The 15,471-nt window shown below is 36.8% G+C and overlaps 2 protein-coding genes across 3 annotated transcripts in view; one reads left to right on the top strand and one right to left on the bottom strand.

Moving 5' to 3' along the window:
- Positions 1–6,245, top strand: part of LOC141904475 (uncharacterized) — a 50,122-nt gene extending 43,877 nt beyond the window's left edge. Inside the window, exons 24-26 of the mRNA XM_074793065.1 lie at positions 2,715–2,799; positions 4,786–4,883; positions 5,604–6,245. Of these exons, the coding sequence (XP_074649166.1) occupies positions 2,715–2,799; positions 4,786–4,883; positions 5,604–5,734 (314 nt within the window). The 3' untranslated portion in view covers positions 5,735–6,245. The remainder of the gene's footprint in view (positions 1–2,714; positions 2,800–4,785; positions 4,884–5,603) is intronic.
- A 6,244-nt stretch (positions 6,246–12,489) lies between these two features.
- Positions 12,490–14,581, bottom strand: LOC141903141 (transmembrane protein 11-A, mitochondrial-like). Of its 2 annotated transcripts, XR_012619051.1 has the most exons (3): positions 14,558–14,581; positions 13,078–14,252; positions 12,490–12,824 (listed from the first exon to the last, which is right to left on the bottom strand). XR_012619051.1 is itself a non-coding variant. In XM_074791122.1 (2 exons), exons 1-2 carry the CDS (start codon positions 14,575–14,577, stop codon positions 13,748–13,750), a joined length of 525 nt encoding a protein of 174 aa, XP_074647223.1. In that variant the 5' UTR covers positions 14,578–14,581; the 3' UTR covers positions 12,881–13,747. The 2 variants fall into 2 exon arrangements, 1 of the variants encoding a protein (XP_074647223.1); XM_074791122.1 differs by lacking the exon at positions 12,490–12,824 and having other exon boundaries at positions 12,881–14,252.
- Between the last annotated feature and the right edge of the window lie 890 nt (positions 14,582–15,471).

Genomic DNA, 15,471 nt, shown 5'->3' on the forward strand with positions numbered 1-15,471 from the left:
TGAAAAGTTGAGTCGGTGTTGCTGCAAACAGACAATTATTTTGGGATGGCCTTATTTGAATATTTTTTCATATTATATTAAACATATTTTTTTGAAAATATAAAATAGTTTCCCTGCCGTGCCTACCTGTACCCTACAAACTTTTAGACGTGGACCGCAAACAAATGTATATCTTTGGTCTTATTTGACTACAAAATAATTCTTTAGGAAAGATAAAATACAATATAAACTGTGGATCTTTGAAGTCACGAATTAAAAAGATTTTTCAAGCAATGCCCTTACTCCAAACAACCTCTAGCTTTCAAGGTAAACCACACTTTGCCCATGGGCAATTTATTTTAACGAATATAGTCACTTGTATTCGATAAGTAATCATTTCATGTCGATGTCAAAAACATCTGTGAATGTTTCTCATCTCGAGCTCAGTATCTGGCTTTCAACGTTTGGAAAAAAATAAGTGACATATCTTTCGATAATTTTGCATACTTAATACTGTTTGTAGTCCGAAGGTGCTGCGAGAGTCCAATAAAAAAGACTTAAGTTTGTTCGATGAATTCGAATTAAGAAAAAATCGCTCTTTTTTTCGCCTTCGTTAAAAAAAAAAGTTTGGCGTCGATTTTAAAATTTTGTTCTCTTCTCGAAATGTACGGTTAACAGAAAAACCTCGATATAACATCACCGGTAAGTTGATTATGATAAACTCGACGAGTGAGAATTTAACCTGAGAAAAAAATATATCGCGGCTTACGTTACGAGAGAGGAATTTAATGAATTAACCTTTGATTGATGGGATTTTAACCTGCGAAAAACTGCTTTAACTGAAATAACTCGCTTTTAACGAAGAAACGAAGAAACCACAAACAGTAAGAATATTCATTTTATAGAAAATCGTACAGATACAGACAAGAAATTATCGGAGAGCTCCGGGATTTATCATTATTTTTACAATCACTCAAAGTATTGTGTATTGATGTAAATACAAAGTGCAACGCCGACAGTGATGATTATACTGCGTGTAAATCAATATGTTCTAGAATAGTAACATTTACAGGGCACAAACAAGAGTTCATGAACTATTTAGAGCTCATTTCATGTTCATTGATTTAATTCATAATTGAACGAATGATGAGTTAAGAGAGAGGGAGGGAGAGGGAGATAGCTTACATCAATATCAATTAATCACAGAGTTCAACATTGCTTAACATCGAAATATCTCCTAACTACCGTTAAAACTTCGAAATGGTGTCGTGAAACTACATTTTCGTGGGGGAAGAAATTTCTTTCCGTACTTAATCTTTAATCTCATCTAGACATTTTACTGGTCCCACTGCGTGGGTTCATATACAACATTTCAGCGTTCTATCCGGCTTAATCTCGTAAAAGTAACCTTTTAGAAATAAACGACTGATTTAATAGTTTACGCTTCTTTATACATCCTAGTCTATCGCTGTAGATTGATGTGAGATATTTAGAAATACGAAGTGAATTGTTTTGTTTTGTTTCTGAGACATTTTTATTCACTTATTCAAACGTACGTATATCTACATGAATAAATGTTTCTCTCATTTTTCATCCACTGTTCTATGAATTCGTTTCACTGCATATTTTTTACCTGTTCTAACGAGCTCCTATCGACTCTTAACATCGACACGCGCGACATTTTAAACTTTTGCTTTGCCGCTATTTTTCATTATTATTATTATTATTATTATTATTATCATTATAATTATTACTTTATTATTTTATTATTATTATAATAATAATTATTATTTATCATGTAGATTTGAATTTGATATATATATCCCTTCGTTAATTGTTATTTGCAATTGACTTTATCAAATTACGATAAGATAGAAGTAGAAGTATTATACAAATTAAAGTAATGCGTATTCGTCCCTTAATGATTTTAACATTCTCTGACATTTAAATGTTTTCATGATACTGTTTAAAAAAAAATTGCTTAAAATGAAGAAAATCGTATTTGAAATAGATGTAGTCTGCGATAACTCTTGAGATATATTATGACTTGTATACCACTGTTTTATAGAGAAGCTCTCCATTCTATATTGTACCATTATGATTCAGTTTTAAACTTCAATTTCAACGGCGACTCTTCCGACATTGAGTCGAATTATTGCCTCAATAATCAAACGAATGATATTCATTTGAAAATGTTGAGAGCTTCTTTCTGTAAAACGTGTGACACGATTTCAGAGATAAGTGATCGAGTGTAAAAGGACGAATTCGATGTTGGATCCAATTAATGCCCACTTCCTTCTTCGAGTCAGTTGTGGGTTGTATTTCAATCTAAATTCTGAATGAATTTTATTCACAAATTCTTACCCTACACTTGACTCATCTTCGTAGCTTAGCGGGTAGGGTGTTTTAACTCAAAACTGAGAGGTGGTGGGTTCAAACCCCAGTGAATCCATGGGGGGGATATATATCAGTGTTCCCCGACTAACTGATCTAACAATTGAAGTTGTTTGTGGGTAATAAGTCTGATTGCAGAGATCGGTGTGGTATAATACTAAAGAATAAACTTCTCGTCCAATACTGGTTACTCAACGCTCGATGAAATCGTGTCCATCGCGTCGGTTGTTTGTTAGTTTGAATATAACAATAGACACACGCTACAGGAGATGTGACCGGTCCCTCGTAGCGTTGTCTAGTCCTCGTGTTTAGCCCGAACTGTTTTTGTTCATGTCTTTCAGGTGGCTCTGTGGCAGCTCGCAAAGAAGTTATACGTAACAAGATCCGCGCTATCGGCAAGATGGCGCGTGTATTTACTGTACTGAGGTATGAGACGCCCGCCAGTCGTCGTGTATATATCTATACGTGTATATATATATATATATATATATATATATATATATATATATATATATATATATATATATATATATATATATATATATATACACGTCACGTGGAACCGTGGTTGTTATTATTAGACTAGCCCTCGTGTCCCCTCTCCTCTTTCGGACGCCGTTCGCCCGTACGCCCCATCCGTCCGTCGCACATGTTTTTTTTGCGTGTTTTTCTGTGTGTTTTTCGCGCGGACGTTCGTTCTCTGCGACGTCTGTCCGCGTCGTTAGTTTCGTCGTCGTATCGCGCGACACCCGGTTACGTATTGTACTCGGTTAGACGTTGATTAACACGTTAATTGATAATTGCATTAATTGATATTCGTAATTCGTTAATAACGACGACATCACCGCTGAAATGTATTGCTAGATATTCCACAGTATTCTCCGCGACTCGTATGCATGTATAGATACAGTAGACTGAAATTTATGCCCAAGTTGTAAAAACCCAAAAACGTTATCTGTGCGATGATGAGATGGGTGTTCCATTTTCCCTGTTCCAGAATTGCTGAAAAACGTCAATCTCAGTTGAACTTTGTTAAGTCGTCATCGGAAAAGTTGATTTCCGAGTCCCAACTGGTATTTCGAATTCAATTCGTAAGTAAGTCGTCATTCGGCTAAGTCATTCACGTGACGAACTATGACGACTTAATCGCGATTTTCGCCATATGATTTTTTACGTGCAACAGACACGAATGAAAACATTCCGTTTACTTTTCCGATTCGGGAGAAATATTGAAATTGAATAATTCCCGGGAGTCAATCGTATCCAATACATGCATCGTTCACTCTTCTATCTGTTCAATGTGTTCATGTGTTTCAGTATTAGAACAGTTCCTACGTTTTACAACCAGTTCTTAACGGTTCGTCGTAACTTTCGTGATAATCGACGTTACGCGAATTCGAAATATCTGAAACCGCCAGCTTTTGGAAGTTGGTTGAATAATCTATGTGTTCAGTCGGGCATGCAGTAGAATCACCTGCACCACCGTTAGGTTAGGCCCCGGTATGTTTCATAACACGCTACTAGTTCCCTTAAATGTGTACTGCGAGAAAAAAGGAAATATCATTCGAGATCAGACGAATTTGAGCTGAAGAATAGAAAGCGATACGTTTTAGCTGTTCGTTTATTTCAAATTTCAGGATGTCTTTTTCAATCGTCGATTCGACGCGGTTGGAAAACTCTAGGCCGCAATTTCTATCCTCGTTCGTAAAAAATCTTTTGGAATATTCGAATAGCTGCGTTGAATCGATGGTTTATTAACGAAATCAATTGCTGTTAATTGATCTTTCTTTTCACTTAATTGATTAACTCTCGAATAACTAGTATTCTCTCTCCTCTACATTGAACCATTTCCAAATGAAATGCACATTGCAGAATTCTATATTTGACAGGGTGGCGCCACTGACCTGGAAAATCTATAAAAATTCAGGGAATCCTATAGGAAAACTCGGAAATTTGGAAATCTTTATCAATGCGTGATTCAATGAAAAATGAATTAATCATAATATCTTGAACAGAGAAACTGCTACAGATTCACTCAGGGAATTTTATGTTAAAACATGGAAAAATCACGAAAAACAATGGGAATTTGTGAATGGGGGGTGTGGCCACCCTGTTTAAAAAAATTGGAATGATTATAGAATATATATAGATCTGTTAGGGCTGCAGCCGCATAATCTTCTATCAACAGGCATTTTTGTAATGATATTCTTTTTGTAGCGTCGTAAGGTAAGTAGAGGGGGCCACGAAGAAAGTATTTCTGCAAAGTCTTAAACATAACGCAAAAAAAACTTGTATTTGACATTTGTGGCTCCTTTTGGTTAAAAGGTATTTAGAACTGATGATTTCTGAGTTGTATTAACATTTTGTTGTCATATTTTCATGTTTCGTTTTCGAACGTTGATGTTTTTGCAGGGAGGAAAGTGAAAGTGTTCTTCAACTAAAAGGTCTGACACCGAACGGTATATTACCAATAGGAGCTTTATCCGGTGGAAGGGAAAATATCAAGAGCGGTAAGCAATCGCTGAAATCAGCCTGGCGGCCTTCGATCGTACGATGGCGGCCTTCGATCGTACGCTGACGGCCTTCGATCATTTCATCATGATTGGTTGTGTCTTTCCAGTTAGAACGTAGTCAAAATTTAAGGTGGTTTTCTACTTGATTGCAAATGCGTTCTCTCTATCGCTCGATCATTGGTTTAGGAAAACACCGGGGCCCAGTTTTATAGACTGGTATTAACTTAACCCCGGAGGCTAAATCTATTCATTATCAATTGAGTTAGCCCCCGGGTTAACCCTTTCAGTGCATCTACACCACAGTGTGGTGTATAAATCAGTGATAGATTTTTCTAGTACGCTGCACTGCGGTGTATTGATGTAATTAGTAATTATCTCTCTTGAAAAATGGCAGCACCTGTCAAACATAGAAATATTAGTAACTAACAATACACCGCGCCGCAGTGTAGACGCACTATAGTGGTATTCCATCCCGTTATTCAACACACTAGGGCGGAATTTTTAAAAATTATCTCTAGCACTATAGGGTATTAACTAGTCAGAACTGAAAGGGTTAAAGATAATGCCAGTCTTTAAAACGGGGCCTAGGAACTTGTCTTGAGTCGGGATAAAGTGCTGGCTTTTTTTTGCCTCGGTCCGACTGCTACAAACCCAGAATGTTTTAACATCGTTAACAGTTCATTCGCAATATTTGTAATCATGGTCATATAATTTCAGCGGCTGTATCGGCTCTCAGCGGATTCTCTCCTTCGCACAAAATCAGCGGATTCGAAGAAGCGAAATGCTTGGACAAGGTCAACGAAAGAATGCCGCCGCGGAAAGAACCGGTCAACAAAGCGCCGAAGTAATGAGATCGAATATACGGAACTGTTATTTGAAAAAAAAACCCAAAAAAACGAGAGACTCGAAATTTGGTGTGGACGTCGTGACTTGTTGGATCCGAGCGAGCCTTTCCATCCACGGTTGTTTTGTTACTATAAATTTTTCTTGAATTATTGCTGAAGTTCCACGTGTGAATATTATTTATCTCGGCGAGTCGGGCGCGCACGCGGGCGCGGATAGACAAACGAACGGGGCGAGGAGCGACACGGATGCGTCGTCGCGGTCGACCGAACGAAACGACGGCCGTCCCGCGCGCTTGAAACGTTACAACATAAAACAACAACAACAAACTGGATTAGATGAGAATGTTTGAACGAATGAGGCTGTACTTATTCCTTCACATCCCCGGGTGCCATCGATCTCAAACTGATTATTTTCGTTCATTTCTCCTTTTTTTTTCATATTTTTCGTTAACGTGGTTTTTTTCTCTCCACTAAGTTGGCATGCTCGAAACCCGATAATAATTATTGATTATATACTTGATAATTATTAATATCACATATATATATATATATATATAAACGAATATATATATATAAATATTACGAATATATTTACATCGTTGACGATCAATAGAAACCGGCAGTTGAAATAGTCGTAGAACAGTGTCGACGCGAGCGAGGAGAATAATGACGAGGATGATGATGACCTTGTCCTCTTCACTAGTTGTTTGTTGTTTTTTTTTTTTTTTCTTAATCGCGCCGTAATTATTATGATTAGATGAATAATAAACGAATGAATTAATTATCGAAGTTGAATATGATAGTAATATTGCAAGCATGATATTTTTTTGGCTTGTTCCCGCCCGCGTATATATATATGTGTGTGTTTATATATATATATATATATATATATATATATATATATATATATATATATATATATATATATATATATATATATAAAACGTTGAATTGTGAAACGTTGAATTGTAGCTTATGATTATTTGCGTGTTACGAAGATAACTGTTGACGACAATTCGTTATCTTATTTATTAACGAGCAGCGGTTATTAATCGCCAATTAGTGGTGTTCGCTGTAACGGAGCTAGGTAAAAAGTTGCGTTGGTTTCAATGATTTCGATGGAGACTATTATAAGTTTCTAAGCGTGCGAGTAGCAGTGAGACTCCGATGTATTGTATGTATATCAATGTTATTGAAACTGTTTTGTGTTGGGATTGTTGTTACTATTCAGTTTATAAATTCATTTGTCATCTTGTAAAAAAAGATAAGAAAATTATACATTTATGAAATTAGTCGCGTTGCTTTGCGTCTCGTCTGTGACTGAGATATGTGAATTTGATGAAATTTTTAAAGGCAGCAGACCTTTGGTATATATGATGAATTTGAATGATATCGTATCGAAGGGGGACGTCGTTGTTAACCGTCATTGTACCTTAAGAACATCATAATACAAAACTCGGCGAAGTCGCGTCCCAACTACTACGACTTGAAAGCCAGTTTCACCGTAGTTAGATTCAAAGATGGATCCTCCCGTGTTAGAAATTAAATCACATTTTGAACGTTTTGACCGGCATTGAAATTGATTATCATAGTTAGCAGTTAAAAGTAGTCGTTATTATAGAGATTAGTTTTCATTGTTTTATTCAATCACTTTCCGGATTTGTTTTCTACTTATTTTCGTTCAGTCTCTTGCATTTTAACCTGTGACTAAAATCACTTATTTTGTCGTTGAAATCGAATAATCGTTTCACTTATCAAAAAAAAAATTTAATTTTCAAATTTAAGAAATTGATTGATCTGAACCCTTTTTGGCTTACGAGAAGCTCTTGATTGATGCTTCGAGCCCTGAATTATTGACGTTACAAAAAACGAACGAGGTTTTTGAAATTCACCCAAAAAAAATGGATTGGTGATAAGTAATGTATAAAAGTCTGAAGGGCGTTATTTGTAAACTTGGTTCATATGTTAAGGGTATATGATTCTATGATGAATAATTTCGATTCTATCTGTTCACTCATGTGCTAGGTATAGATGTATATTTATATTTTTTAAAGACAGAGATAATATATTTATTATTACGTTTATTTTCTTTAAATTCATCGTGTACGCCTTCTCGAAGCATCCCGCTGATCACAGTGGCCCAATACACAACGAGAGGTATTATAATATAGCCTAAAATTTCTCCATATTGCCAAACAGATATGAAACCAAAAAACATAGAATTGTTGATAAACAACTTGGTCTCGAGTGTGACGAAATTCGATGTGTTGGGTTTGTTGAGGGCAAGGTTTAGTTTATAGGCTAGTCATCAATGCGTTTGTTAGTTCATTACAAATAGTTTAAGATTGATTCTCGAATACGAACTGAGTTGAATAAGGGTCATGAGGCCCTCGGGAAAACAAAATCCTTACCATGTATATAAGGCCTATGGATATTTTGTGATAAATAGTAGACCCGGCTTGACTGATATTCCCAGCCACCACGGGGAAGTCTGCCTTTGATGTTCCATTCAATTACATGATCAACAACCGCGCAGATCCCCGTGTTTTACGTGTGTAAATGATTTTGATGTTTAGCGTACGAGAAAAAACTATATTTTCATTCTTTGCTTAGTGAAATTTTTCATTTACGCTCTGTAGAAATGTCAAGTGAATATATATGTATTAAATAAAGGTTTGTACATTGATTGATGTTCGGGTCGCATGTTACCAGATATTCGGGGATTTCAGCCGGGTCTATCTGTACTAGTCCTGAAAATCCTGGAGGAGTCATCGAAATTGGCGATTATTCTTTCAAGGCTTTAGAAAAGTTATGAAATTTAAGGTTTTGTGTCTGTAGCTATGAAAAAGATGTGGAATTTTGGAAATGTTGTCATCCGGATTAGTTTTTTTCTAGTGGTTTAGTAATAAGGCCTAGTTTTGTTTTCAATAATTTTCAATTCTGCCTCAGTTTCCTCATTGGGTAGCTATGGAAACCTGGGTATTTTGCCCAGGAAAACCGAAAATTGCAAATAGATTGTTATTGATGGAATATCTGTTAATATGCGACACATTACAGAGCTGGATCCAGTTGGGCAGTTGTGAGTTAAACTAGTTAAAATCAATTCATTTTCAGTAATCTTAACTGTGGAACTGGATCCTGCGTATTATCTATAGATGAATTTTTTTTCGGATGGTCCGGTTTGAATAGGTCACGTAGCTTTATATGATTAACGTATATAAGATAGAATAATCAATACTGTACCGTTAAAAATAAGATTTCATTATCTCGACGCAGCAGCAGCAGCAGCAGCATCATTATCGTACATACGTAAATAGTTTAAAATGTGTCCTTCATGTGTGCGCGTGTCGAACAGTGCGTGCGTGCGTGCGTGCGTGTGCAAGAATGATGTAAAATGTCTCGCGCAAAAAGTTCTTTTCCGACGATTATCGATATAGTTATAAGATGCTGTTTAATGTATGTACATATATATATATATATATATATATAGTCCGCGTGGCGACTGTATCATATACAAATCTTTCTCTAGCTCTTTTCGCCGCCGCCGCTGTTGTTGTTGTTACTACTAAACAAAAAAAAGGATGGTTTTGTTTTTACTTCTTTTTCAGCTGAAACGACCCGTAAAACTAGTAATAATGTATAATATCGTCCTCGGCCTCGATGTATGATATTTTCTGACTCGTTCCCCTCCCCCTGATTCCCGGCTCACTATGACGGATTGTTCATCCTGGTTATATCGTTTTTCGGCCCTCTATGTATATGTATGTATGTATAATTTAACCTCTATGCACTGAAGTTTGACCCACCCTTGTCGGTTACGTATTTGTCCCGAGTGACGATCCCGAGACCTACCCCCCCCCCCCCCAAAATTATGATAATATAATTGGTCGGAACATTTTATATTGTGGTGTTGCTGTGCTGAAATAATCAACTAAATAATGAAAGTACTGCCTAGTAATTTGTTTTTGACTATTGTTTGTCAGAGAGTCAATCTATCAGTAAGAATGGTCAGTATAATATCTCAAATAGCGGCAGAGGTAAAGAATCGTAGATTCACTGATTTCGTAGATAGAAAATGCCTGATTCGTTTTGGATATCGCTACGGTCGTTGTTCATCTTAAAAAAGGTCCGCGGTCAATCAGGATTTCATGACACCTATCGGAGGTTATCGACTCGAAACCTCAATCGCATTGAACTTCATCGCGCGATTGAATACTCTCTCCGCGCTCTCGATCGATCTGAAAAAAATGTCTCGGTTGATGAAACGTCGTGTCATCTTTTTCTTATTCTTCCTTCAATGAGATATTATGATAATACGCGTGTACAGTAATCATAATAATTAATCCTATATACATACATGCATACATAGGTAAATATGTCTCTGAAATAATAAAAGCAAATTTACGATTATCGTTATTCTCGTATTGTATGTATACACGTATGTAAATTTTCAAACGCGCTTCAAACTTTTAAATTATTACTAGGAAATAACTGAATTAATAAAATATATATATATATATACATAAATACGATTGTAGATATATATATATATATAAAATCGCGATAATAGTCTTAGCGTATTTAAAATTGGAAACGTGGCATCTCGTGCTGTTTGATTTTAGCGGCTCGATTGTAACGGGGAGCGATGATGTTGCGAACCGATTGTGAACGGTCTCTTCGAAATATAATTATCATAGACGACAAAATATTTCAGATTACGTTGAGTGATATTGATATAAATATGAACATAATAAATATTACATATATTTTTAAGAAATATCGTTGAGTCGAAAAAAAGTATTCGTGAACATTAAGTTTTAGTCGGTAGGTAGGAGAAAGTCTTATTACATCATTTTCATTACAGACGTCCCGAGTTCTTTGAAACGCCCATCACTGTGTGCTGCTTATTGCGGTAATTTTGTGGATGTTACTGGAGGCCAGTTGCACAATCGTGGCTTACATCTAAGACCGGTCTAAAACCTCTAGGGCGTTGTAGTTTTGTAACCAATCTCACGACTTGAGATCAGTCTTAAGAATACAGTAAACTCCCGATATACCGCCCACATCGAAGCAGAACGATTTTGGCGGTATAGAGAGAATGGCGGTATATCGGGGGTGTTTAACTATATATTTGTTTAGAGATGTACATTGAGAAAACCTGGCGGTTGGCGGGGTAGCACTATATCGGCAGTCGACGGTCCTGAAACTAAGGATTTATTTTATTTGGAAATGACTAATTCATTCAGATACATGATTTTTTTCTAGGATGTGGTCATCGAAGAACTTGGACGTCGCAAATTTCTTTCCGTTGTTTTGTATGTTAATATTAAGAAAAACTGGTGTGTTGTTGAAAGTTATTATTATTCTATAGCGTAAAGTGGGAAATGCTGGTCATATAGATTTGCCTGTAGCGATAGGGTTCATCGAGGAAACCCCCTAAATCCCTTTAAAACCACTACTTACAATTGATCGTAGGTCGGATGTACTATATCTACTTAAACGTTTCAGAACAGGTTAGAATCGACTATAACTTTCCAGAAATTAGAAAATGGCTTTAAAAAGTGTCGAGGGTTAGGTGTTTTTTTGAACTGGAAGCGCCGCTTCGTTTCGATGTCAGTCGTGATCTCTTGTGAATAAAAATCGGTGAATTATTCGAAAAAATAATCGCGTCTCGTTGACGAATATAAAATACTACCAAAACAGATATATAATTCCCATTTTAATCGACATTATTTAGGTGTTGTTTTTTGAAAGTATCGTCAATGTGCAATTCGGTAACTTTGCGTACGCATGCGCCCGTGCGTGTGCAACAATAATCGATCACCGTGGCGATACGCCGGGTACGATTGTTGTTGCACACTCGGCTGCGGTGTTCTGTAATATAATTAATAATAATTATAATGATAATAAAAGTTAACAATGATGGTATAACGAATACTTGCATGTAGTTATTATAATGAATTTATTCTCCTCGCCTGTTCCCCCCAAAAGTGAGTAAGTTTTGTGTGTCTTATAATATAAAAAATACCCTTGGAAAAACTGCCACATGACAGGGTCAAGGTCGCAATGAGACCGAACGTGTATCATATAAATATGTAAGCATAAACTCAGTTGTATAAAACGTAAGTTAGCGAAGATTGATTAGAAATTAAAGATAAAAGTAATATCGGAATTAAATATAGGGAGTTTACTCGTCGAATAGGGGTTATGAGTTCTGTTATTTATGATATTGAATTAGAAGAATTGATACTGAATCACAGTCAGATGAAGATAAAGCGCGTTAGATATTTTTTTGGTTACGAAAAAGTGCGTGTAGAAGCCTCTGAAACTGTGATATTATGACCGTAACTTAGAGAACTATGTCGTTAGAAACTTTCATCTTTCTCTCTCTCACTCTCACTCTCTCTCTCTCTCTCTCTGTCTCTTGATGGTTTAGTGTGTAAAATACATGAGGATCCCTGACAAAACAACTTACTACCAACAACCGATAGAAAAATAAAAACAATGGCAAAAATGATTTCTTTGTACAGAATACATAAATACATACAAACTTTGACTGTTTTCAATGTTTTACATTTTTTCAGAATCTATTTTGTCATTTGTCATATTGTTGTTGTAAAATCATGCATGTATTCATAATTGTAAAACATTTCTGTGTTTAAATAAATTATAACATTTTCCTTCACGACCAGGAAGAAAAAGAGGACAAAGATATAGTTGACTTATTTAATTTCCGAGGAAGGTTTAGTTTTGTTTACTGTTGTCTCTCGACTTTATTCGATCGTGTCGTGTTCAACCATGGGTAACCCTACTTGTGGCTGCTTAACTGCTGTTAGACCTAAAATTTATGACCCCAGACTCAAATCGGCCTTAACTAAGTTCTTTCCAAAAAGTTGCTCTCTGTAGACTGCCCGACAGTTGACAATTTTTGCTGTCGTGGAGTCCTCCAGTTCTTTTCATTTGGATATTCATTTCTGGGATTTGATGGCTTCTGCGAACCCGGAGGCAGTGAATGCCCTGTGACGGCATCCAAGAAGGAATCGTTCATCTGTCCTCTTCTATAAGTTGGTCAAAGATAACCATTAGAGCAGTCCTAGAGGTGAAAGAATAAACATGTGAACAAATTTTCTAATAAAATACCATGTTATTTTATTCGAGATATGGTTCAACATGTTCAAAATGGCATGCCACAACTAGCACATACATCAACCCTACATTCCAGAAAAAAAAGTTAAATCACAATCTATGAACACAAGTCAACAGACTAATACTTAAAATGATAACGTATATACATTGCCTCTATTTCAGAATGAAGACTCGTAAGTAAAATCCGACTCAAAACTTACTGAAAACTATTCTGATTGTTTTTGAAAAGGAACTCTAAACCAATTTAAGTGAATACAATGTTCACAGTACCGGTAGTTCTATGTAATATGAATAAACAATTCACCAAGTAGGAAAAATATGAACTAACTGTAAAAGATAACAGCTATTTATTGCTTCTTATCTAAGGGTGAAGTCTATCATCACTAAGGCAGTAAGGCCAGCAGGTTTTCTAAATATACGTGCGATTTTTCACACATTTCTCAATTTTCTGCTGTTAAAGATGAACTTGCGGCAGCACCGGCCGTGAATAACAACTTCTAGATTCCTCAGAAACATTTAACAATTTTCGAAAGAATTTAAAATTTTTACTTTAACTTCCATCTTAAGACACTTGGAAAAGGATTTCTTGGCGTCTCAACCATAACTAAGCCTGAACAGGCTGTCTGCATAGAAATAAAGCCATATCTACCGGTTTTTCAATTTCTAAAAGGATCGTGTATAGCATCTTTTTAGCGGCAATCTATATAACTTCACACACAAAAACGTTTCTTGAGCGTTTAGGGGGCAGGAAACATCGTTCAACTGTGTAAACGTAACAGGGTTTGACTTCGCTAAGACCGTCCTCTCAACTCGCGCACAAAATCTCTAACGAATACTAAATAATTAATTACTCAATGCCTGCTATCGTTATTAGTTCGAGTACCACGAGTAAAACTTCCATATACAAAAAGCTCCGGCCGCCAGCGATATCGAGTTGTGTAATATCTTCCGACGACGGTCATTCTTGCGCACGAGCACGACCGGCGAACTCGAGCCCAGATTGTGTAAAGGAAGCTTCTGTAATTTTTTCGGGTTGTATTCGACCTGGTATTTACAGCAGGGGTCGAACTGCCAGGATATCGCGTAGACGCTCGAACAAACGACGCTAGTACACCCGAGGGGTATATAACCGAAACTGGCTGTCGGCAGAGCGGCCGCGACGATGAACGAACTTAAACCGGCTAAAACGGCCGTTTTATGAAGACAGTTTCCGACGGTGATCCATTTCGCGGTTTCGTCGCCGAGTTTTGTCGGTTCGATGATTATAGTTTCGACTTCGGCCTCCAGGGCGCGCTCTAATTCGTTTTCGAACTCGATGTGAGCGTCCTCGTGTTCGTAGATCTCGTGTATAATAACGTAGTTCTTGACGTCATCTCTGAAAAAGAAAGCGAAGGGCTGAAATTTATACAATTTTTCATTAAGGGAGAAATGATGAGAATCATCGATAAGGTTTTTTGTGCCATTGATCGCCCCAAGCTTCCGAATTACAGCGGCTGAAACACAGACTACAAATTTCGATAGTGCATCTTCAAATTTAAAATTAAACAAAATCAAATATAGAAAGGCCTCAAAAACTCGTGTATATTTTTAGATATTTTGGATTTAATATCTCCATTGGAAAAAAATAGCTCGACACTACCTGACAGTAATGTAATGACAACATTTATGCAAAGAACTGACCTATCCGTCGCGACCGCCATAATTCGCAATATCAAGCCCCGGCCCGTGGCGCCCTCTCGTGTGATCTCAAAATATACACTGGAACGCGAGTATAAGTCAATTTAAGCCAATAATCTCCAATATCTCCATACTATTGTTTGTTTAATATCTCCATACTAAGGGTTCAGCCTCGATCGAGGGATGTAGCACTGTTAAAGTGTTTTTGTTATATACTTGAAGAAATCTTTATTACTCACATGCCACAGTAAGATATCACTCGTGTACCAGATCGTAACGGTTAGGTGCTGCCCCTATAAATACCATTAACGGTGATTACGTGAACTAATTGGATCGAGTTAGTGGCGGGCCGGACTCTCAGCTAATTGCCACAGTACTCATATTAGCAATTCACATACAATACTCATGTAAATATCCCAATTAGTCGACCAAATGCGCCTACCACATTAACATCAGCCAAGTAAAAAAAAATTGTAATACCATTATTGTACGGTACCTGGAGAAAAGAGTGGTTGAAGCTTATCTGACCATTCTGCTATTGGAATGTTTTCTCGGACAAGGTTATCTATATGATTTTAGCACACATATAGGGATCTGGACAAATTCTAAATTCCTGATGGTCCATTTTGCGTACATACGGTCAAGGTAGAATATCAGGCCACTGCTGGCTAGTCCAATACAATTCAGCCGCACACAATACCCGACAGAACATTCAAATCGAACCGCCGTTGTATAGTCCTTCTCCAACTCTCCACCAGTGGACGCGGCCATGTTTAAACCATGTCCTAACTTCCCGAATTCGCTTCATTACAACTAGGATATTTTGGTTCACGAACGTCCAGCTGACGAAAAGTAACTTATAAATAGGATTCCTCAGAAGCTCGGACTGGATTGGGACCAAACTGGAGCAAGCCCAT

The sequence above is a fragment of the Tubulanus polymorphus genome, chromosome 4 (genome assembly GCF_964204645.1).
Source record: "Tubulanus polymorphus chromosome 4, tnTubPoly1.2, whole genome shotgun sequence".
Lineage (NCBI taxonomy): Eukaryota > Metazoa > Nemertea > Palaeonemertea > Tubulaniformes > Tubulanidae > Tubulanus > Tubulanus polymorphus.